The sequence below is a fragment of the Hyla sarda genome, chromosome 1 (genome assembly GCF_029499605.1).
Source record: "Hyla sarda isolate aHylSar1 chromosome 1, aHylSar1.hap1, whole genome shotgun sequence".
Lineage (NCBI taxonomy): Eukaryota > Metazoa > Chordata > Amphibia > Anura > Hylidae > Hyla > Hyla sarda.
Genome location: NC_079189.1, coordinates 308178800 through 308204598, shown reverse-complemented (window position 1 = coordinate 308204598; position 25799 = coordinate 308178800). Strand labels below are relative to the sequence as shown.

The window sequence follows — 25799 nt, the reverse complement described above, 5'->3', positions numbered from 1 at the left end:
GCTTTTAGAATAGGTGTCTATAGGTAACTAGGACTTCTAACTAATACAGGGACAAAACATTGAAGTGGCAGTCTCTCAGGAGGTCCATATGAACCCACCCAACGTCTATCCTTTCATTGCCTTATACATGGTCTACCTTTCATCCCAAAGAAACATATTTGTGCCAGCTCCTCTATGGGAGGGGGCATGACCGGTCACACAGAGCCATCACGCACCCTCCCATAGACATGAATGGAGGAAGCATGTGGGCGGCCGTCATTCGTCACTGAGCGGAGTTCGCTCCGTGCATTGGATTACGGGGTGCTGCGCCACAGATTGCGATCCTTTGGATAGGGGATAACATGTCTAGGGGCAGAGTACCCCTTTAAGCCTCATAGACGTTAGATCAAAAGTACAACGATTTATTATGATATATGTGCTTATAATGCATTCACATTATACAATAAATTTGCTGAATTGTGTTATCTTGTATTTCAGAGTTTATCACCAAAAGCAGACCCATTGTTTCACACAGAAATCCTCATTACAATCCAGTTATTCTGCAAACACCATTGTCTAGTACAGTATGTGCCTTGGGCCTATAAACTTAGCATGCTGTCTCTGTAAAACAGATTATTACTTTTGGGTACTGACTTACAATACAAAACTCTAAAGAGTAGAATAAACAGTATATAATTCAGTGTTTTACCCAACAATTAATTACACCGCAGCTCATAGTACTATGCAAACATGTTAGCATGGCAATTGAAGGATAAATAGAATGTCTATCTGTATGTGTTGCAGCACTGCATGTAATTGTAAACTACATATAGTCAATGGGGGAAAATATCAATTAACTCATGAATTCTTGCAGTGACGGGCTGTGATTTGAGATCAGCATTGAGACGCTCAGGTTCCGTATTTTTTTTCTTTTTGTCACAATGCAGCATTTACACAATGAACCAGCTTCTCTTTATACAACTAGCCTCTTGCACCATTAACCCCTTCCCTGCTTTGACGATATGCAGGTTAAAGATAGCATTTCTGGGGGAGGGAATCAGCTCTGTGTGGGCTTCATGACATCAACTGCTAAGTGATTGTTTTTTTTTTCTCTTAGTCTAAAGCGGACTGGCGTGCAGCAGAGCTGGCTGGTGTAAAGTCTGACAGGCTTTCTTGTCTATTCCTCTGCACATTGCCTGTATTCCCCCCTCTCTCGCATCAATATTTAATTCTCTTCTAAGAGCAATGAGATAATGCAATGTGCAGAGGCAGGGAAGGTGCAGTGAGAGAGATCCGTGCTGCTGCATGATACTACAACTGCTGTTGCTGCTGGCTGGACTCGGCAACCCAGGATCCTCGGGTTGAGGCTTGGTGCATGCAGCTCTACAAGCACTCTCCCTAAAGCATGTCCTCCCCAGACCCCACCACCTCCTTCCTGGAAAGGGCAGCTGGGGAGGAGGACACGGGAGGATGAGGAGAGAGAGCCGGCCGGAGCACAGGAGGAGGAGGAAGAGGAGAAGGAGAGGAGGGGGTGCTGGAGGAAGAGAGGCTGGCGCGGAGGATGAAGTGGGGTGTCCGGGGAGCCTGCGCTGCGCTGTCCAGCTGCTTCTTGCTTGCCTGTGCCCTGAGTGCTGCCGCTGTGGGCCTCAAGTGCTTCTCTTTGGGATCTGAGCTTAAGGGTGAGCCATTCCGTCTAGGTACAGCCGCTGGCGCCTTTTACTCTGGGTTACTGCTCTCAGCCGGCCTTTCTCTGTTGGGTTCTGCCTTGCTTTGCTGCCGAGAGGATGCATCAGGAGAGAGTAAACCCGGCAGCCAGAACTTCCTCCTCCTAGGCGTGCTGGTTTTCATGTTGGGACTGTTGAGCGCCTTTGCTGGGGCAGTGATAGATGGGGATACTGTGTCACTTGTGGAGAGGAAGTACTCTCACTTTTGTCTGCAACAGCCAACACCTGGAGCAAGCAGCAGTACCACCAAGTGCCAGAAGCTAAAGGATTACCAGCGGGGTTTGGTCATTTCCACCATATTCAACTCCCTTGAGTGTCTGCTGGGGCTCATCAACTTGTTGCTAGTAAAAAACTACAAATCTTCCCAGCAGCGCCGCAGGAGGCGAAGGAGATGTGCAGGAAGACGCTTCCAGAGGCAGAACAGGGGTTCCATTTTTTCTAATGAAGAGCATGATTTTTCCCCTGGGGATTTCCCTTTCCAGACTGTATCCTACATCAATGTTGGGGTGTTCCACTTATTTGATGAAGCAGGGGTGGAGGTACATTGTGGTGGCCACCCCTCTCTGGAGCTGCCTGGTTACTCCCCAATGGACCCTGATTTAAATCCATCTTACCCTTACTGTTACCCCCTACCCAATGAACAACCCCCTCCATATGATGAAATTTACCCTGCTACTGAAATGTGCAGCAGCAGCACAACCACCACATAGCATCCCCTAGACTTCTGTACAAAGACATTTCTGCTCCATGATCTGCACTGACAATCATTGATGCCTGCAAATGGGACAGGGACATGACACAAGGACTACCACACTGTATCTATATGGTTGTGTTCAGATATGCTCATAACCAATGTATGGTAAGGGGTGAGAGCTACAACATGTTGACTGCTGTTTGTATGTGTGTGTGTGAGAGAGAGAATATGTGTGTGGTTGTATGTACTTGGTGGCCCCAAGAGATGCACTGTCTTCACTGACTCCTATTGAAATTATTTATTTTACATGTGTGGAGTCTGTGGCAAAGAGTATAGCTCTATCAGTATTTCCTTCTCTTCACATTTATTTTGTCATAGCAGTGTAAATCTAAATTTTGGTATTCATCACTATTGCCATGGTTACAGTGTCGAGCTAAAAAAATTATTATGTCAGTATAAATAGGCTTTTTATTTCATGTCTGATGAGATTACTCATCTTTATCAAATCTCAAGATTTTATCAGTAAATGCTTCTGCTAATGTCAATCCTCCTACCATTTTTTTCCCTATTAATGAATCATCAAATCATTTTTTACCTTTTTTTTAATCTAAAGAACGCAAAGCAACTGCCTCAAACTAGGATTGGAATGCAAAGAATGGACACATTGCACAAAGCTTTTTGGCTCAAACTGGAGAAATATGGGTCTGGGTAAAGACCAGCTGCACTAAAGACCAGTAAGCCTGAGGCTCAAGGTGGCCATCCATGTGAGGGTGTAAGCAATATAGGTTCTGCAGAATGTTCTGCAGATACTGTTCTATGTCCTCACAGCAGAGAAAGAGTTAATCAAGGTCTGTGTCTTTGTTGGCTTGGCAGCTGATCACATGTTATGTGGGTTGAACTATTCAGATGTGTTGTTGTGAAGTGCTTGTGCTTCCCAGAATTAATGCTGGAGTCCTTGCCTAAGAACACTTTGACACTCATAGGAGTTGGAGGGCTTGGGCATCACTGTTTTCAAGCACCAATTACCAATGGTACTTGTGCCACTTTTTCACTCATTAGTGGTCTAGTCTCATATCTTCTACCAAAAACTCACCTGTATGTGATGCAGTAAGCAGCAAATTTATTTTTTCTTTCCACTATCCAGCCGGTAGTATTGTTTCACCTATTTATGATGCTAGGAAACGGCATTATTGGCTATTCCCTACATTATAAACCCATCAGAACATCCTCCTTTACTGAACCCTGCTGGGAATTTCACTGTTGTCATGCAAAAGTTGTCAGGAAAATACAAGTATCTAAGGTTAGGTTCATGTTACGATTTGTGCCTCTAAGGCACTGATTTCAAAATCGGTGCTCGGATCGGCATGAGCCCCATTCGGTGCAATGACCCAAGCATAGTCTCCTAGTGACTACGCTTGAGTCATCTATCGACTGTATCTGAATCTTGTCTCAGACTAGGTGACTATGCTCAGGTAATTGAAGTGAACTAAGCCTGTGCCGATCTGAGCATAGATACATTGGCGGCTTATTTTGCGATCCTGGCGACATATTCATGCTTCAAAGGCACAAAGCGTAATGTGAACCTGGCCTAATTCTGCCAATGCAATGCCCTGCACAGCCTGATACAATGATTTTATATCTCCCATAGACTAAAATGGAGTGGACTGTATGTATGCAGGAAAAAGGAACCCTAGCACTCAGCCCCTGAAAGCCAAATTACCCCTGTAACTAGGCTATTGGTTTATCTGAATACTGCTTTGTCTGTAAATCATGGGGAAATGGAATGATAGATTATGTTGCACCATTCAGCAGTAAGCTTGAATCCCTGTTCTAAATATTAGGGATACAGTTATGAAAACTGCTTAAAACTGTCTTTGTTGCCCATGGCACCCAAAGTCAGCACAGCTTTCATTTCAGATCTACAGATCTGATGAAATCAAAGTCGAGCTCTATGAACAACAAAGACAGTTTTTCTTTTAGACAGTTTTGATAGATCTCTTGGAAGACTAGAACTCTGCTGCATCTTTTTGCAATGCTATGTTCTAATGGTATCTGTCAGGCTAGAGCTGCAGTGCATGGAACTGTGTGCCCTTCTGTGGACTGCCACTAGTTAAAATGGCAAAGTCTGACTACAAAGACGCAGTGCAGCCTCAGGTTTAGGCTGGATTTATTCTTGTATTTTTGCAGTGTGTTTTTTGTAAAACATCAAAAAAATGAACTTAAGGTTTATTCATTTATTTATTGATATTAATTTCCTAACACTTACATCCTAGCACCAAAGTATTCCACTGCTGCGCATCCGCCAGTGACCCGACCCATTTTGTACCTCCAGCTGTTGCCACCCCCCTTCCCCCGCATCGACCCGCCCCTGGCCTGTTCGCAATGGCAATCCGCCGCTACGAGCAGCCACACAGTGGACCTGGAAGTCGCCAGGTGCGCTGCATGTACAGTGTACTCAGACACTGCGGCTGCGTCGCAATTTCAGAATGGACACGGCAACTGTCAGGCCCCATGTGTGGCTGCTCGTAGCAGCGGATTGTCACTGCGAGCAGGCCAGAGGCAGTGGGGGGGGGGGGGGGCAACACTGGAGGCACAAAATGGGTCAGGTCACCGGCGGATCTGCAACGTAAAATACGCTGTGGATCCGTTACATGTGATCCTACCCTAAATAAATCTTTATACAGCGATATCCGCATGGTGAGTGCTCAGTCTTTCTTTATATATGCTATCATACTTTTTCTCTGTTTATTCCATTTATGTTTTTTTGGCTTTTAAATACAGATTCGAATACTGCCATATGAAAGAGCCCATGTAAAAACTGATACCAGCTTCTATGCATTTTGCTATTAACTCAGATCAGTCTAACAGTAAAAAATGACTGCAAATTAACCGCAAACTTGAATGTATAGTCTGCCAGTAAGGGCCCATTCACATGGCTGACTTTATGAATGGAAACCAGCGGAAGAATTCCCTTAGGATGTTTCGGTGCAGCAGCCTCCCATTGTTTTTATGTTCATTTTTTCAGGGGAATCCACTCAGACATGTATTGGCTTCAATGGAGATGGCGCATGTCACAGTGGTTCTCGCACCTACACATACGGAATGGCTGCCTGGAACTTTTCCAGCGTCGTTTAAATGGGCCCATAGATGACTTATGCAGGGAATATGTCTTATACAGATATAGCAGAGTTGAATTTGTAATTCACCTGTTTCTTTTGAACATTATTGAGATAACCGGGTAGATGTACCTGCCTGTTTCTGGAAGAACAAAGATAACAAACTATAAATGGACAAGAAGTTGTATATAATAACAAGCACAGCTCTGCTGCAATAACAAACTCAGGTCCACTACTTCTGTAATACACACACCTCCACCCCACCACCCTTACTAATAGATCTCTCCCAGTTTGGGTATAGGGAGAGATCTATCAAACAAGGCCAGCCAAGCAGGCAGAAGCCACCTGGGACCACCCTGATGACTCGTGGTTCAGTCAGTGTGAATGTGATGACAGATTCCCTTTCAACAGCAGCCTAGTGGCATGAGGCCAGATACTTGTATCGTGCCAAAGGCTAATGCCTTGTAAGATCTATTCAGTTGAGTGGATTCATTCATAAACACATATGGGGAGATTTGTCAAAACCTGTGCAGAGGAAAAGAAGTTGCCTATAGCAGCCAATCAGATTATTTCCTTTATTTTTTTTAAAAAGGCCTCTGAAATATAAAAAAAAATCTGATTGGTTGCTATGGGCAACAGGTCAACTCATCAATTGCATTTACCAGAAAGGTGCATTATATGTTTTAAGGCTAGAACTTAGGAATTCACCCTGAGATTGCAGCGCTGACTATATTAGTCAGTACCAGGACCGGGCAGACATTGCAGTCCCCATAGACCACAATGTATTTTGTGCGGATTCTGCCATAAGAATGACCGAGATCATTCTTTCAACAGTGAAATTCCGTAGTGTGGACTGTGCAACAGAATCCCATTGACAGCAATAGGATTCTGCTGCACCAGAATTTCACAGCATCATTTCTAAGTGGAATTATGCTTGGAAAGTCTGTAGTGTAAACCAAGCCAAATAGTTTATGTAGTGCTCACGCTTCTAATGATATGTTCACATGATGGAATTTCCGTGCGGAATTCCAATGCAGAATACCGCATGGAGATTCTGCAGCAGCAGAGACGCATTCATTTAAATTGAATTCTGATGCACTGTTTAGATAGCAGCATTTCTGCTGCTATCTAAACAGTCTGGCGCGGAAGTTCAAATTTCGGACTCTGCACGACAGTGCATTGCCTTCTATGAGAGGGCACATTTCTGAGCGGTCCTAGGAGATTTTCTGTGCAGACATTAGCCCATGTGAACATAGTCTTGACGTAAATCCTGTCAAAATGTGGCTATTCCCAGTGAATAAGACTTCCATATAGTCGTGTTTTTCTTGTGGCTGTTAAGATGCATTTATAGAAATGAATGTAAAGACACTCTGCCTGCTCCCTTTGCCACAGGTAAATAGAAGCCACTGATAGTGGCAAGGAGAGCCGTGCATGTGAACTAGATGTGTTTGAGGTCAATTCTATTAGTTGACAACCCCTAATTCATTCATGCAAATACATTGAATTAAATGAATGTAGAAACAAAAGTTATCAAAAGATGTGAACCTTCCATATGTGCTTGATGCTCTGAGAACAAGCTCAGTTATTGAAACTAGTGTCTTAGTCAGGTCATGAATACGCCAAATATAGTAACTACAATCCTGAACATCACCAGATGAAATAGATGGTGAGAGTAATGGAGTAATGTGCCTAAAAAAGCTTGTTCACAGAGCTGTGGTAAAAATCCCTTTACCGTGTCTATTCCAATATGTAAAGTGCATGGAGGCTTTGTATCATTGATACAGGATCATCCTTTAATTTCACTGTGTATTATAAGACAGAAATAAAGTCAACACTTAATATCCAAAGCACATATACAATTCTAGTGTGAGTGAACCATAGTGGATCACATTGCAATTTAATCGGTATTAAATATCTACAATCCGTTGTCTCAAAGGCTTCTCCGCAAGACAAAAATGAATCATGATAAGAGCCTCCATGGAGCTTCCCAAAAAATGTAGAAATGACTTTCAAATATTAGCAGACATTTCACATGCAATGCCTGGCACCTAATATTTGTACGGTCCAGTTTGGTTGTTGTGGTTATTCTAATAGTTTTTGGAATAACTCTAGCAAGAGATCCATGTTTACGTTATAAAATGCAAGTATTGCACCTTAAAATGTCTATGAATAGAAACGTTCTGTATATTTGTGCCTAACTTATTATAAGGGAATGTCACTAAGCTAAATAGATAAAGACAATGCAGATTACAGATTCCTATAACAAATATCTAGTTGACAAAAAAATATACACCAGGAAACAGTTAGTAAGAAGTATAGCTTGAAGATTCTGGTCCCCACTGCAAATTCAGCAATAGGGTCCATAACCATCATGTCATGTGTAATACTGTTGTCCTATGTAGCACTGTGGCCATGGGATTCCCACAGGGCCCAGGTGTAACTCCAACCTCGGTTACCCCTTTACGTGTGACTTGAATATTTATTTTGTAATTAGAAAATTGAGGTATTTTTGATGCCAACTGACTCTAGAGGAAAAATATTTTCAAATGTAACACTTTGTAATTGTATTAAAATGATGGTTTTATGCAGTCATAAAGTCATCATTCATGTATATTGTTTATGCTGAATGTATAAGTCATACTACTGCATGACACACATGACCATGGGACACATGAAGTCATAATGCAGCCATTAAATCCATATCGCATGATTTAGTTTACTGTTATGCATTAACCAGGGAATCACCGGATTGATTGATTTAGTTATTACTATTTGGTAAGAACTTTTCACTTTATTCTTGTGGTTTATGATGCATGTCCTCTGAGATGGATTATAGTACATTTGGTGAAAGACGCTGCCAAAGACAAAAAAATCTTACTTTGGGATTTTTCGAACATGTATAGTATGAACATCTGGTTTACTCCATGTTTGGCACTTTGTATGCACCCAAATGTGATAAATTTTCCCTTTTTTCATGATAATAAGCTGAATGTAATTTATGTCATATATGGGGCAAAACAAAGAAAGTCCAAATAAGGGCTTGTTTAGCTTCACTTGGTGACTAAGCTCAGTTCCATCAACCTTTTTTCTATTTTATATATATATATATATATATATATATATATATATATATATGTATATATATATATATATAGTCAAGGGAAACTGATGGCAGAAGCAATCATAATGATAGAAAACAGTCATGCCTTTTCTTACTACTAAAGTACCAAGCATTAAATGGTTTATCCCACAGTCAAATGTCATTCCCTATCCATAGGGATAACTGGCTGATCGGATCAGTGGGGAACTGACCTCTGGGACCCCCACCAGTCATGATATAAAAGAAAGAGAGGGCTGGACATCAGTTTATTCCGGTGGCCATTTCACATTTGTTCTCATAATTGGTAGGGATGCCAGTAGTTAGACCTCCACTGGCTAGCTAGCTATCCCATATCCTATGAATAGAAGATAGCTTTTAATTGTGTGATAGTCCTCTTAATGTTTGACTCATTTCTACATATCCAGCCTGCCTAGCCTTGTATTAGGTATGCCATATGGTCATTGGTTTTAATGTACTGTTGAATGGGAACTATATACACCACAATAATGTTCATTTTACCCATTCAGCAGGTGTTATATGAATAAGGCCTAACTAATACTAACTAATATATCATTAGGCATTTACTGACCATGTACGCACTATGTTAGACTGTTTGCCAGTCAATCATGTGGTTTTGCAGTACAGCTAAAAGGAAACATTTAAAGAAGCTATCCAGTATCAAAAAACATATCTATTATCCACAGGACAGAGGAAAAGTGTCAGATTATAGGGGGGGGGGGGGGGGGTCCAACTGCTGGAACCATTCACAATCTCCTGCCAGATTCCCTGGCTTTCTGCATGAATGCAGTGTGTAGACCACAGCATGAATCTGTGGCTGACACATCCCCTTCATGCATCTCTATGGGAGAGCTGGAGATACCCCAACGCTGTATCTCTGTCTCTCCCATAGAGAGGCATGGAGGAGGCGTGTTGGCCACTGACTCATGAGGAGAGCAGGGTGCTGTACAGGAGATTGTGGGGGGTCCCAGCAGTCGGACCCCTTGCGATCTGACGCTTAGCCTGTTAGTAGGGGAAAAGTTTATTGATACTGTTTAACTCCTTTAATGTCAAAATCATGCCATTTTCTTCTTTAAAATAAATTTCATTGTCTAGTAGTCAAACCCCATAAATGGCACTTGTTACCTTTTTGCATTCTGTACAGAGTGTTAATTTGGGAAAGATAAGTGAATATTGTTAATAGCATCTGGTTCATTGCTGCTTATAATCACAGCTTGGGTGGCTACACTTCATCAGGTAGCTTCTGTAGGAATATCTAGGGGTTAGTTACTGGCAAAATATAGAAAATGACTCTTTTATGGTAAAAGCCCATTTGCAGTCTTAACAACTGCCGTGTAGCATTAGTGTCATTTGGGCGTTATCCTCATAGGGAAAATACACCTGAACATATTTTGTGCATTTCCATGTTCTATTTACTGTCACAATGATTGTTACTCATCCCAGTGAGTTCACAGGAAGAGGAGAGAAATGCATAAACACATTGTAGACTGTGTGCATTTGGTCACTTTATGTTGTTTTCTTTTATATACATTTTCATCTCACTAAACTATGTCATGTTACCCGTTAAGCCTCTTATCCTAAAATACCTCTCATAATAGATAATATATACTGTAGATTATTCCTTATTAAAGGGGTTCTCCCTTGTTTATACTGTTTTTTGTTATTATGTTTGTGTGTTATGTGTGTATAAGTATGTGTTTTTTTATGTGTGTTGTGATTATGTATATATGTATTTTCTTACCTTTTGTGAAGATCCGGAAGCTGGCCCCTTTTTCTTCCAGCGGGTTGCTGTGTACCTCGGCCTCCGCCATGTTGTGTTCGGTAAGTGGGATGTCGGGGGGTGTGTTCTTGCTTCTGTCCTTCCTATCTTCTGATGTCCGAGGTGAATCTTTTCCTCCTGTTTCTTCCTTGGCTCAGCGACAAATCTGCGGCCTCTTCCGGTGCATGCGTAGGTAGTTTGTTTGTTTTTTTACCAATAAAATTGACAAACTGTCTGCGCATGCGCGAGTACGCAAGTGCTACGCTAACAGCGTAGCGAAACTTAGGTCTACGCTAATAGCGTAGCTTCGCCAAAGCGCAGACAGTTTGTCAATTAGACAAAAAAAAACTTAATTGGTTAAAGAAAAAACTACCTGCGCATGCTCCGGAAGAGGCCGCAGATTCGTCGCTGAGCCACGGAAGAAACAGGAAGAAAAGATTGGCCTCGGACGTCAGAAGATAGGAAGGACAGAAGCAAGAACACACCCCCCGACACAACATGGCGGAGGCCGAGGTGCACAGCAACCCACTGGAAGAAAAAGGGGCCAGCTTCCGGATCTTCACAAAAGGTAAGAAAATACATATATACATAATCACAACACACATAAAAAAACACATCCTTATACACACATAACACACAAACATAATAACAAAAAACAGTATAAACAAGGGAGAACCCCTTTAAACATTAGCACAATACAGAAATAGTCAAAGATAATTGTATTTTTACAAATGAAGCAATTACTTGAGTCTAAAAATGGCCCAATCCTGTTGCTAGAACAAGATATAAATAGTAGATTCTTCCATGTGAATTACACACGGTATGAAATCAAGAAATTACGCTACTGCAATATTAATGTCTTGTTATTCGTAGAGACTAAAAATATAGAAAACTGAAATCTACCATGCTTGTATTAGTATTATACATATGATATCTCTATTAATGAATGTGAATACATGTGAATGTGAGGCATTTTAACTGCAACTCTTCATGCTGTTCTAAATTACTGCTTCAAAGATTACAACATGCTCCCCTCTCACCAAAGTATTAATCTGTTTATGCATGACCCGAATATTGAATTGTATCACATTTCCTTCATAACCAATCTTATTGTGTATTCACAAACTTTTTTCCATCACTTTCAATCTCTTACCAACTTTACCCATTATGTGTAAGTTTTAAGTTATCTTGTATGTTGCATTCATGACTTTGTCATCATATTTCGTTTCTGTACCCTATATTATTGCATAAATCCGTTCCCACATACCAAGTCATCTCTTCTCTTTAAATAATCTTTTAAATGTAATTCTTCTCAAAACATACACATTCAGGAAAGACTGGGCGACTGCTTTTCAGTGGGCAGTTCCCCACTGGAGTAATGTCACAAAATGAGATATTATCCCCAGGAGAGAGTGTCTAGTGGGTCTCCTCGAGGAATATTCCAGACTAGTGTATGGAATCATATAAGTCTTGCAATACTCCACGGGAAAAAGTGTGCAAATAAGCTCTCCTCCAAAAGGTAAAAGGTCACTCCTTACTGCCAACTATTGGGGGTAGCATATTTTAGAATTCTCCTTAAAGGGTGCTTCAGTGAAAATCTTTTCTTCTCTTGACATGCCCAGGCTGTTGCAATTAAAAAATTTACTTGGACTAACCTCCTGGGCTTCCCGAGTGCCTCCGCTGCAATCCTCTTACTGGTGCTCGACATGCAACAATGCAGCTCAGCTAAGTGATTGACTGAGCAGCAATTTGACATATTGCGGCCGGGCACCTGGAAGATCGGGGCTCAATACATCACACTGCTGCTTAGTCAATCACTGATGGAGGTGGGCCAGGTGCAGTCAGCATTATTGCATTACATTAGGGCACCAGAAGCAGGAAGATGATCGCAGTGGGGAACGGGACAGCCATACCAGAGACACCTCTAAGTCACAAGACTCAAGTCTCTTGGCTCGTTCTCGTGAGCATGGAAGTTTCAGCACAGAGACCCCGACTGATCAAAACTTTTGCCCTGTATTCATGTAAAAAAAAGTCTCAGACATATCAGGCATAGTCCATGAACAATAGTTGTTCTGTTTCTGAAAGAAGACAAAAACAGACCCATTTTTTAATCCGGTGAAAACTTTTTTTTTTTAATCAACTGGTGCCAGAAAGTTAAACAGATTTGTATATTACTTCTATTAAAAAATCTTAATCCTTCCAGTATTTATTAGCTGCTGAATTCTACAGAGGAAATTCTTTTGTTTTTGGAACACAGAGCTCTCTGCTGAATCACGAGCACAGTGCTCTCTGCTGACATCTCTGTCCATTTTAGGAACTGACTAGAGCCGCATATGTTTGCTATGGGGATTTTCTCTTTCTCTGGATAGTTCTTAAAATGGACAGAGATGTCAGCAGAGAGCACTGTGCTCGTGATGTCAGCAGAGAGCTCTATGTTCCAAAAAGAAAATAATTTCCTCTGTAGTATTCAGCAGCTGATAAGTACTGGAAGGATTAAGATTTTATTACAGAAGTAATTTACAAATCTATTTACCTTTCTGGCACCAGTTGATAAAAAAAAAAAAAAGTTTTCTACCGGACTACCCCTTTAAAGGTAGCTTGGCTTTAAAGGGGTATTCCAGGATTATTTGTTATTTGACTATGCTACAGGGGCTATAAAGTTAGTGTAGTTTATAATATAGTTTCTGTACCTGTGTGTGATGGTGGTCTCGCATTTCTTCTGGGATTTTAGCCCCAAAGTTAATTTCCCAGGTTGCAGTGCGGCCCGAGACATTACATCACAAGTCAGGTGATCAGATCTGCTTCACTGGGTGGAGCCATCTGCTGGGTGGGAGAGAGATCATTCTGCAACTAATTGTATTTTTGCCACAGCTGGAGGCACACTGGTTAGAAAATACTTTTTTGCATAGAATGCAGCTCATTTGTGTTTCAATGGATGTGATGGCTGGTCAGTGGGAGGTGGAAAAGTGACCTCACACTTAAAAACAAGGAATTATGGGACTTGTAGTTGAAGAGAGAGCATACCAACAGGAAATAGCCAGTTCACAAAAAGATAGCCACAGCATTATGTTAATCTCACAAGGCAAGCACGGATTCTTTCTAAGCATGTCCATTACTGTCTGGCAGGTACATACCAAAATCATCTTATGGTGGATAACTCCTTTAAATGCAATAAGACTTTAATTCACTCACCCCTTATTCCTACTCATTAGTTCATCTGTCATCTACACTCACCAAGATTATCAGAAATTTCTATTTCAAACTCCTCTCTCATTTCATATCTACTTACCCAATGCTGTATTACCTAAAGTATTATATACAACACTTTAATAGTTCGTAGTCCAACATTATGAAAAAGGATCAAAGCATACAACAGTGGTGCAAAACCTTATTTGTGGAATGCTAACATTGTTAAGTTAAATCATTTAAGTGACCTTGAAGGCATTGTCAAGATAAAATGATAAAAAAGATGCAGTATTCACCTCACCAATCCTCCAACGCTTACATTTTGACAGTCCCAAGTCCCTGCTGATCTCCACTTCCTGGTCCTGTCTCAAGAGAAGAAAATGGTAAACAATGGCTGAGGTGGGTTACTAATGAGGTCAGTACTTGGATGAGTGAGTATTTCCTGTGCATCAAGACGGGCACCAGGAAGTGAAGATAATTGGGAACCTGGGTACTGTTGGTACTGCAGTAGCCGGGAATTGGTAAGGTAAGTACTGCTTTTTTTTATCTTCAAAAGAGCCACTAAGGAAATACAACTGAAATCTGATTTCTGCGGCCTGCATCTTGCCATCCACCCCTGTAGAAATCCACACAATCTCTTCAGCAACACATTTTTTAGGTTTTACAGAATAGCACATCCTTTTTTTGCAGAACCTTACCCTTGTTACAGTGCATTTCTTCCCCCTGTCCCAAAAATTAGCCATAAGAAATAGTAATATGGTCATAAAAGTTTAGTGATATAGACCATACATACTGTTCACTGTAAACTTTCAGCAATGGATTGTACAAAATGACATTGTAGCCTAATGGCACACTATATGAAATGTCTAAAATTTAAACTGTCTCACAACAACCAATCACAGCTCAGCTTTCATTTCTTAAACCTCTTTCTTAAATGCGTTCTGATTGGTTGCTGTGGGCAACAAAGACTTATTTGGTTTTAGATAATTTCAATAAATGATGCCCAATTGTATTTGAAAGGTCAATATCAATGACTTTTTAATTCTTGGGGAATATATTTAAATATTGAGAGTATTAACAGTAATAATATGTAACAATGATGACTGAATGCTTTGAATTGCTTCTCTTTTTTTAATTCCCATAATTCTTTTTTGTTTGTTTATTTAAAGGGGTATTCCAGGAAAAAAAAACTTTTTTATTTATATCAACTGGCTCCAGAAAGTAAAACAGATTTGTAAATTACTTCTATTAAAAAATCTTAATCCTTCCAATAATTATCAGCTGCTGAAGTTGAGTTGTTCTTTGCTCTCTGCTGACATCTCTGCTTGTCTTGGGAACTGCACATAGTAGAAGAGGTTTGCTATGGGGATTTGCTTCTACTCTGGACAGTTCCCGAGACAGGTGTCATCAGAGAGCACTTAGACAGAAAAGAACAACTCAACTTCAGCAGCTCATAAGTACTGAAAGGATTAATAATTTTTAATAGAAGTAATTTACAAATCTGTTTAACTTTCTGGAGCCAGTTGATATGTAAAAGTTTCCTGGATATAGCATAATATGTCAGTTGTCAGTGTAATATTTTCATTTTAAGCTATGAATTAATGGGAAATTATATTGTGTTGGGCCAAACAGTTTTATTTCCACATGTACGGCAATAGGTTGAGCTTTTTAAGGTGCTGAAAGTAGGAATGTGTGATCATTTTATCAAACTGCTCCTTTACTAAGTGTATGTACATGTGCCTCAGGTAATAAGATGATATTTTTCTAATTTCAGAGAGGTAGTTTGCAGTTCCGATTGTACTGTATAAGATATAAAGTAAGGTAGAAGGACATGAAAGTACTGGATTATCGAAAGTCATGTTATGTCAGTACTTACAGATGAAATTGTTAATGCCAGAAATCACTCCATTAAATACATGTGTTTTTTTAAATATACTTTGGTATTTAACCCATTACACTTAAAAAAATATGGGGGTTATTTATTAATAATGGTCTTGGCGAGATCATTTTTGTGGTTTGTCTAGATGCGTTTTTTTTTTTTTTTTTGGCGGTGCTGCTCCAAATTTATAATATTGTCGCAGTGACCATGATAAATTTCGCGCAGATCTGCACCCAGATCATTTTCTACCGCAGCTTTCAGATCATGTCTACCCTGCTTCTGAGGAGCTTGTTTGTCTGTGTGTTTGACTTTATTTGTTTTATATTAAATTTTAAGGCAAACTAATGTCTAAAAGAAGGTCTGCAAAGAGAGCCTCCCTCACATTTGAATAGTGGTTTACCTTGCTGCAGGCCAGGAAAAAAACTTTATTGTTCGAGAGACAGAGGTTTTAGTTGAACAGGTTTATTTTTTTATACCTTTCACCTTTTTTTTTATTTTGTTATCATCACTTTGTCGGATATTTTTTTAAACTTGGGCACATGAAATTGTGAGATGCTGGCCATTGCTAACAATTCTATTGTTTCTTACATCTTTAGGCTAGGATTCCACTTGGTTTTTTTTTTTTCCTGCATTTTTTTTCACAGAAAAAAAACACCAGAAAAAATGCCAGTGCAATTTCCTGCGTCTGGTTTTTTTTCTGGCGTTTTTACATTTGAGTGGAAATTGCAATTTTTGCCCCTTTGGCGTTTTTTTAAAAAATTTAACACATTTTCTTTTTTGTATACAGTGGTCCCTAAACATATGATATTAATTGGTTCCAGGAGAACCATCATATGTTGAAACCATCATATGTCGAGTACATATGTCTATGTAAAAATGGTAATTGGTTCTGGGGCCTTGGAACCATTATATGTTGAATACATTTCTCTATGGGAAACTGCTAATTGGTTCTGGGATGACCATTGTATGTGGAGTGTATGGGGAGTGTTTAACAAACCAGGGTGCCTCCAGCTGTTGCACAACTACAACTCCCAGCATGCATGTACAGCCATTGACTGTCTGGGCATGCTGAGAGTTATAGTTTTGCAACAGCTGGAGGCACACTGATAGGGAAACATTGATGTATGGGGTGTATAGTGTGTATATGTACTGTATGTGATGTGTGACATCGCATACAGTACTGTACAGTTCTTTAAATACCTTCAGGGGGGACAGAATGTCCTCCATTACGATCCTGCCGACTACAGCTCTATAGGAAAGGAAGGGGAGTGCAGCCAGCAGCTCATGCTGCAGGCTATTGGCTATGGCTGCACTGGGGGGGCGGGGCTTACACGGAGCTCACAGTGAAAGCCTGCATGAGTTAGCAGGACAGCATGTGAGTAACAGGAGGCAGAACGGGGCACACGGGGCACATTATACAACTATCTGTCAGTTGCTGAAGTTGTCAACGCTGTCAGATAGCTGTTTGTACGATGGCCCCGACACACAGCAGCATCATATGTCGATGCTGCCTTCAACATACGATGGGCTCTGAGAGGCCATCATATGTTGAAATTATCATATGTCGGGGCCATCATAAGTCGGGGGGTCACTGTAATGACATTTTAATTAATTGTTAATAAAGTGTATGTGTGTTTCACTTTTTTTTCTCTATTTTTTAAATTTTTTAGGTAGTACTACAACACCCAGCATGGAACAGACTGTGCCATGATGGGAGTAGTAGTACCCGTACTAATAGATATATCACCCCGGGTGTCACTCCTGACACCTGATGCGATTGTCCATAATATAGCAGAGATGAGGAGCGGCTCTATACAGCGCTCGCATCTCTGCACTATGCTTCGGGCCGGCCAGTGATATGAATAGAACATCACTCCATTCATATTTTCCGCCCAGAGTGGGGATTGGCTGGATGGTGGCAGCCAATTACCGCTCTCAGCGGGAAATATGAATGAGTGATGTTCTATTCACATCACTGGTCGGACGGAGTATAGTGCAGAGATGCGAGCGCTGTAGAGACCCGCTCCGCATCTCTGCAATAGATAGGACAATCGCATCGGGTGTTAGGAGTGACACCCGCTGTGATCTGTCCTTAACTGCAGGTACTACTACTCCCAACATGGAGCACACTCTGCTCCATGCTGGGAGCTGTAGTACCTGCATTAATAGACAGATTGCACATCTAACACCTGTTGCGATCTGTCTATTAATGCAGGTACTACAGCTCCCAGCATGGAGCAGAGTGTCCTCCATGTTGGGAGCAGTAATACCTGCAGTTAAGGAAAGATCGCCCTCCTGACACCCGCTGTGATCCTCCTGTATAATGTATACATGCGGCCGGCTGCTCTTCTATTGTCCCCTGTCCTGACATATATATACACACCTATTAATATTTCCAACAGAGAGTTGTGATTGGCTGGAACCATCTGACCAATCACAGCTCTCTGCAGGAAATTTGAATAGGTGTACATATACGGCACTGCAGGGAACCATAGAAGAGCGGCCTGCTGCATCTATACATTATACAGAAGGATCGCAACGGACCCGGGGCGATCTGTCAATTAGTACAGGTACTACTACTCCCATCATGGAACAGTGTGTTCCATGCTAGGAGTAGTAGTACTACATAAATAATGTACAAAAATAATGTACATAAATAAAGAAAAAAAAGTGAAAAACACACATACACTACATTTTTATTATTGTCGGCTATATTTTTTGTGCCCTGCCCGCCCACATAAATTACAAAACATATATATTTTGTTAAATACAATTTTTTCCATCACTACTGTATCTTTTTATTATTATTTTTTTCAACCCCTTAAGGACGCAGGTAATTTTCACCTTAAGGACGCAGCCCTGTTGTTACTCCTTGCGCTCCGGCCACTTCCCCTGGCCGTGAGCGCACTGTCCCCCTCTCCCCTGCTACCGGCGGGCAGCCCGTCACTTACCTTGCTCCTCTGCTGCTTCCTCCTCTGCCTCTTGGCTCCGGCACGTGCGTCCCCGTCTCCTAGGGCGCGCGCGCGCCGGAGCTCTGAGATTTAAAGGGCCAGTACGCCCATAATTATGTGGAACACCTGACACTATTCTATAAGTCCCTCCACCTCCCACTCTTCCCTGCCGTATCTTCAGTGCCATTTGCCTGAGATTAAGCGTTCCATACAGTCTGTTTGCCTTGCCCGTGTTCTGACCCTTCCGCTATGTTATTTGTCTCCACACCTTTGCCGTCTGCCTTGACCTTCTGCTAAGTCCAACTACGCCTCTGCCTACTGTTCTTCGACTCGCCCAGCTACCTGTGTGGTCGAGTCGTATCGGGGGTAGTGACCTGGGTGTTGCCTGCCGCAGCAAATCCGTCCTGCCTTGTGGCGGGCTCTGGACAAGACCAGCGGCACCTTAGACTCTGCTCCCCGATACGGCCCGTGTCATCAGCCACACAGGTCAGTGGATCCACATCCAGCACCGTTACACCTGTTTTGCAAATCTGACTACTGTCACTTTATATATTAATAACTCTGGGATGCTTTTACCTATCATTCTGATTCCGAGAGTTTTTTTTGTGACATATTCTACTTTAACTTAGTGGTAAATTTTCGTTGTTACTTCCATCTTTTTTGGTGAAAAATCCCCAAATTTTCGGAAAATTTTGAACATTTTGCATTTTTCTGACTTTGAAGCTCTCTGCTTGTAAGGACAATGGATATTCCAAATAAATGATATATTGATTCACATATACAAGGGGGGATATTTATCAAAGTTGTCTATGTCCCGCATCAATATAGACCAAACTACAGAGGGTTAGTCTGGTCTATTGTGCACCTAATTTATCAAATGGCGCACAGCTCTTGATAAATTCTGTGCACAGACTGCATGATCTATGCTTTAGTCTATATTTAAACCTGCTCCAACATGGTCTGACATTTCGGCGTACTTTCAGCCTATGCGACTTGTCGCTGAAAAGTCGCACTTGATAAATTCAGCACCAATGCATTTTTCAATGCATTTCAGTCTAAAATAGACTTGCATGCATCATGTTCTAAAAATCCTCTAGAGCAAAAGTCGCAGAAAAGTCGCACAGATTTAGACTGCGACTTTCTGTGCGACAAATTTAGACAAGAAAAACCAGTCTAAATCCTTTGATAAATCTCCCCCAATATGTCTACTTTATGATTGCATCATAAAGTTGACATGTTTTTACTTTTGGAAGACACCAGAGGGCTTCAAAGTTCAGCAGCAATTTTCCAATTTTTCACGAAAACGTCAAAATCAGAATTTTTCAGGGACCAGTTCAGATTGAAGTGAATTTGAGGGGCTTTCATGTTAGAAATACCCCATAAATTACCCCATTATAAAAACTGCACCCCTCAAAGTATTCAAAATGACATTCAGAAAGTTTGTTAACCCTTTAGGCTAAGTTTCCACTTGTTTTTTTTTCTGGCAGTTTTTGGAAAACTGCCACTGCAGTTTTTGAGCCAAAGTTAGAAGTGTATTCAAAAGGAAAAGGACATATAAAGGAAGGACTTACACTTCTCCTCCCTTATGGATCCACTTCTGACTTTGGCTCAAAAACTGCAGTGGCAGTTTTTCAAAAACTGCCAGAAAAAAAAAACAAGTGGAAACTTAGCCTTAGGTGTTTCATAGGAATAGCAGCAAAGTGAAGGAGAAAATTCAAAATCTTCATTTTTTTACACTCGCATGTTCTTGTAGAGCCATTTTTTTTATTTTTGCAAGGGGTAAAAGGAGAGAAATCCCCTCAAAATTTGTAATCCCATTTCTCTTGAGTAAGGAAATACCTCATATGTGTATGTAAAGTGTTCTGTGGGTGCACTAGAGGGCTAGGGAGGGAGCGACAATGGGATTTTCGAGAGTGAATTTTGCTAAAATGGTTATTGAGGGGCATGTCGCATTTAGGAAGCCCCTATGGGGCCAGAAAAGCAAAAAGAAAACCACATGGCATACTATTTTGGAAACTACACCCCTCAAGGAAAAATCATAAAAATGCTGGTTTATCCCCAAATTTCAAATTTTTACAAGGGGGTTATAGGAGAAAATGCCCCCAACATGTATAACCCCATTCCTTTTGAGTAGGGAAATACCCCATGTGTGGACGTCAAGTGCTCTGTGGATGCACTACAATGCTCAGAAGAAAAGAAGCCACATTTGGCTTTTGAAAAGCAAATTTTGCTGAAATGGTTTTTGGGGCGCATGTCGCATTTAGGAAGCCCCTATGGTGCCAGACAGCAAAAAGAAAAACCCACATGGCACACTATTTTGGAAACTGCACCCCTCAAGGCACGTAACAAGGGGTACAGTGAGCCTTAACACCCCACAGATGTTTGACAACTTTTCGTTAAAGTCGATGGGTAAATGAAAAAACTTTTTTTTTTCACAAAAATGCAGTTTTTTCCCCAAATTTTAAATTTTTACAAGGGTTTATAGGAGAAAATGCCCCCCAAAATTTGTAACCCCATTTCTTATGAGTAAGGAAATACCCCATGTGTGGACGTCAAGTGCTCTTCTGGCACACTACAATGCTCAGAAGAGAAGGAGCGCCATTGGGCTTTTGGAGAGAGAATTTGTTTGGAATGGAAGTCGGGAGCCATGTGCGTTTACAAAGCCCCCCGTGGTGCCAGAACAGTGGACCCCGCCCACATGTGACCCCATCTTGGAAACTACACCCCTCACAGAATTTAATAAGGGGTGCAGTGAGCATTTACATCCCACCGGCATTTGACAGATCTTTGGAACAGTGGGCTGTTACATTCCGTGATTGATGTAGTTTCCAAAATGGGGTCACATGTGGGCTGTGCAAATGAAAAATTTTAGTTTTTATTTTCACGGACCACTGTTCCATAAATCTGTCAGACACCTGTGGACGTAAATGCTCACTGCACCCCTTATTACATTACGTGAGGGGTGTAGTTTCCAAAATGGGGTCACTTTGGGGGGGGAGTCCATTGTTCTGGCACCATGTGGGCTTTGTAAACACATGGCCTTCAATTCCGTACAAATTTTCTCTCCAAAAGCCCAATGGCGCTCCTTCTCTTCTGAGCATTGTAGTTCACCCGCATCCACATATGGGGTATGTTCTTACTCAGAAGAAATGGGGTTACAGATTTTGGGGGGCTTTTTTTCCTATTTTCTCTTGTGAAAATGAAAAATTTTGTGTAATTAGCATTTTAGTGAAAAAAAAAAGTTATTTTTCACTTTCCCATCCAACTTTAACAGAAATTTGTCAAACACTTGTGGGGTGTTAAGGCTCACTATACCCCTTGTTACAATCCGCGAGGGGTGTAGTTTCCAAAATGGGGTCACATGTGGGTATTATTTTTTTTGCGTTTATGTCAGAACCACTGTAAAATAAGTGTACGCCTCAAATGTACCTGGTGTGCTCTCAATCCTGAGCCATGGTCTGCACTCCCAGAGAATTTTACGTCCACATAAAAATTTGGGGGGTCTTTTTTTCCTTTTACCTCTTGTGAAAATGAAAAGTATGGGGCAACACCAGTATGTTAGTGTAAAATGTTTTATTTTTTTACACTAACAGGCTTGTGTAGCCCCCAACTTTTCCTTTTCATGTCGGGTAAAAAGAGAAAAAGACCCCCAAAATTTGTTACGCAATTGCTCATGTGTACGGAAACAACCCATATGTGGCCCTAAACTGTTTCTTTGAAATATGACAGGGCTCCCAAGTGAGAGAATGCCATGCGCATTTGAGGACTAAAGTGGGGTGGACATAGGGGTATTCTACGCCAGTGATTCCCAAACAGGGTGCCTCCAGCTATTTCTAAATTCCCAGCATGCCTGGACAGTCAATGGCTGTCCGGAAATGCTGGGAGTTGTTGTTTAGTAACAGCTGGAGGCTCCGTTTTGGAAACACTGCCGTACGATAAGTTTTTCATTTTTATTGGGGGGGGGGGGGGGGCAGTGCAAAGGGGTGTATATGTAGTGATTTATCCTTTATTTTGTGGTAGTGTAGTGTAGTGTTTTTATGGTACATTCGCGCTGGCGTGGGTTTTATGGTGAGTTTCCCGCTAGGAGTTTGTGCTGCAGCAGAAAATTTGCCGCAGCTCAAACTTGAAGCAGGAAACTCATTGTAAACCTGCCCGTATGAATGTTCCCTGTACATTCACATGGGGGGGGGGGGGCAAACCTCCAGCTGTTTCAAAACTCCAACTCCCAGCAGGCACTGGTCAGACCGTGCATGCTGGGAGTTGTATTTTTGCAATAGCTGGAGGCACACTGAGTTAGGTTCTGTTACCTAACTCAGTATTTTCCAAACAGTGTGCCTCCAGCTGTTGCAAAACTACAACTTCCAGCATGTACTGATCGTCGAAGCTCATGCTGGGAGATGTAGTTATGCAATAGCTGGAGGCACGCAATTACAACTCACAGCATGCTGTTTGCTGTTTGTGCATGATGAGAGTTGTAGTTTTGCAAGATTTAGAGTGTCACGGTTTAGAGACCACAACACAGTGATCTCCAAACTGTGGCCCTCCAGATGTTGCAAAACTACAAATCCCAGCATTCCCAGACAGCAAAATGCTGTGTGGGCATGCTGAGAGCTGTAGTTTTTGCAAGATCTAGGGGGCCACAGTTTAGAGACCACTGCACAGTGATCTCCAAACTGTACCCCTCTAAATCTTGCAAAACTACAAATCCCAGCATGCCCAAACAGCTGTCTTGGCATGCTGGGAGTTGTAGTTTTGCAACATCTGGAGGGCTACAGTTTAGAGACCACTGCATAGTGCTAGGTAACAACTTACCGACTTCCGTAGTCAGCAGGATCGCCGCACAAGCAGGCATCCCAGTCCAGTCCCCGGCCGGCTAGCAGCGGGGACCGGAATTCCCTGTACGCCCTGTGTCCTGAAGAGGTTAATGGTATCCTATGAAATTTTATTTAAAAAAAAGGTATCTCCGTCACTTTTTTTGAATCGCTAAAGTCCAAAAAATAATAAAAACCGCCTGCAAAAACACCAAAGTTAAAACCCATATGGCGTTTTTCTTGGCGTTTTTCCCCAAAAAAAACAAGTGGAATTCTAGCCTTACCATTCCTTTTTTGTACCTTAAAAATATATCTGATTGTTTCATATGGACCACTGCTTTACTTTTCCTTTGCACACTTTTTTTTTTTTAATTGTTTTATTTATTTATACATTCTTATTCTCTACCTTATTTTCTCTCTCTGTCTCTCTCTATCTCCCTCTCTTTCACTTTGGCTGATGTTTTTTTTATTGTTGGCAAACAGACAGGAGTAGTATTTTTTTAGACCTGGTTGGGAGGTGATCTAGATTTGCGCCTTTTTTTTTTTTTTTTTTTTGCACCATTTGCGGAAAAATTCATGCAAAAATTAAAAACACGCATAATAAATTTGTGACCACTGCATCCGTCACTTTAAAAAATGGTCTAGCAACACAAAAAAGGTCAAAATGACAGATTTTAGAACGTAAAAAAAAAAACGCAAAAATAACCCACATTTTGCGCTAAAATTTTTAAAATTTGCAAAAGTAGACGAAAAAAGCAATAGAACACAATGATAAATAACCCCCTATGTCCCTCCAGTGGATGAATTTTTATCATTCTGCAAACTTTGCGGCTCAGAGTTCAACAATGAAAACATAAAGTTTTATTTTTAGTCATGGCACCGTCACATACATGAGGTGATCCGGTTCGATAAACTGGGCTTTACTGATGTGACAACTAATTGCAAAAGTGCATCCGTTGTCTATGGACTGGAGCCCAGTTATTTCTACACGCCAGACAGGGGAACGCTGCAAGATGCATTCCCCCATCTAGCATGTCCAGCGTTCTGACATCCCAATTGGTGTGATGGATAAATCTGAAGTGTTCTATTTAAGATTGGTTCGATCAGCAGTTTCTCTTCAGAGCTTTTTTACAGCACCTGAGGAAAACTAAGCCAACTCACCGGGCATATGTGATGGGGCACCTAGTCAACTACACTAAAATAAAAAAACATCTGCCATATTTTCAGGCTTTGATTTTTCACTTTTAACAACGAGGTTAAATAAATGCAAACTGCCAAAGTTTCACGACATGTATAAACACATTCATGTATATGGGAGTAAAATGAATAAAAATTCACTATGAAAAATAAAAATGGAAAAGAAAAAAGGAGAAACATGGTACATGAGGCCTAGAGTGTCACTACAGTTTCAAAGTCACAGGCTTAGGTTATTGCCATGCAATGGTCCTCTTCAAGTTGACTACCTGGGTGTCGAACTGCTACAACTAGGGAGTCAGATCATGCTGGAGAGTGGAATTGGAAGTTAAATTTAAAGAAAGTTCAAGCTTTTATGTCTTTTTTTCTTTTAATTCTGCTAATGTACGCATACGAATGCGCTTGAGCTACTTTTATGCACAGTGGAATTGAATAGAACATGGATAACTCCAGTGCAATTCATTAATAGACTAAACATTGAACTAAACAGCCATATGTGATTCCCAGCTTCCCAACCACACATATGTGACGGTGCATATTCAGTCAACTTTATTGACAACTTCCCCTAGAGATAGGGAGCCATATAATACAAGTAAATACATGCAAAGCAACCTATTTGTTGCAATAACCACAATAATAATCAATATTCCAATGTCCTGCTCAGTTAGCCCATGGATGTGTACAGGGCATTGACCCAACACAAGCCCTATCATGTAATGTAACTTAGTGCTGGGAAACACATGATGTTTTAAAGTCACAAGACTGGCACCATATTAGCTCTTATTTAGTTAGCCAAAGGATGTATTGCATAGGACTAATCTACAAGCTATACCATTCTATTGGGTAGAGACAGGCTCAACTGCACTGATATAATATATATTGGAAAACTGGGTGGATCTCCTTAATATAAATTCCTTCAAAAATAAAATCTGGAAATCCTCTCATCTCCTTATCTATTAAGGCCAGGCTACATTGTGCCTGACATAGGCAGAAGTTTTTGTGTATTCTGTTAATATCTTCCCACTACCACTTACCATTTGGAGTAAGACTCAAGCTGGCCATAAACATCATATTAAAGATGGGCAAATTGGCCTTCTCGTTTCAAAATAACTTTGGTTGACCCTTTTGTTCTCAGGTGGTATAAACTTCTACCAGAGATGTCTGGTACCAGCATTCTACCCTCTACTCATTAAGAATACATGCCAATCATCTGTATGTACTGTATGTGGTAAATGGGAAAGATAGATGTTGGATTCTTTATAAGCATTCACTCAACAGCTATCTGACATTTATGGCCAACTTCTAATTCGGTTGTCCCAAGGTATTCCCTATCCTCACAGAGGGTCAGACTGCTGAAACCCCTGTGATCTTGAGAATGGGGACCTGAG

The 25799-nt window shown here is 41.1% G+C and overlaps 1 protein-coding gene across 1 annotated transcript; it reads left to right on the top strand.

The window, feature by feature from the left end:
- Positions 1 to 389: 389 nt before the first annotated feature.
- TMEM271 (transmembrane protein 271) lies at positions 390 to 8597 on the top strand. The gene has a single exon (XM_056518235.1). It carries the CDS (start codon positions 1541 to 1543, stop codon positions 2411 to 2413), a length of 873 nt encoding a protein of 290 aa, XP_056374210.1. The 5' UTR covers positions 390 to 1540; the 3' UTR covers positions 2414 to 8597.
- Positions 8598 to 25799: the final 17202 nt, after the last annotated feature.

Bases quoted from the DNA above. Each gene is read 5' to 3' on its own strand.
- TMEM271 (XM_056518235.1), top strand. From the start codon at position 1,541: ATGAAGTGGGGTGTCCGGGGAGCCTGCGCTGCGCTGTCCAGCTGCTTC.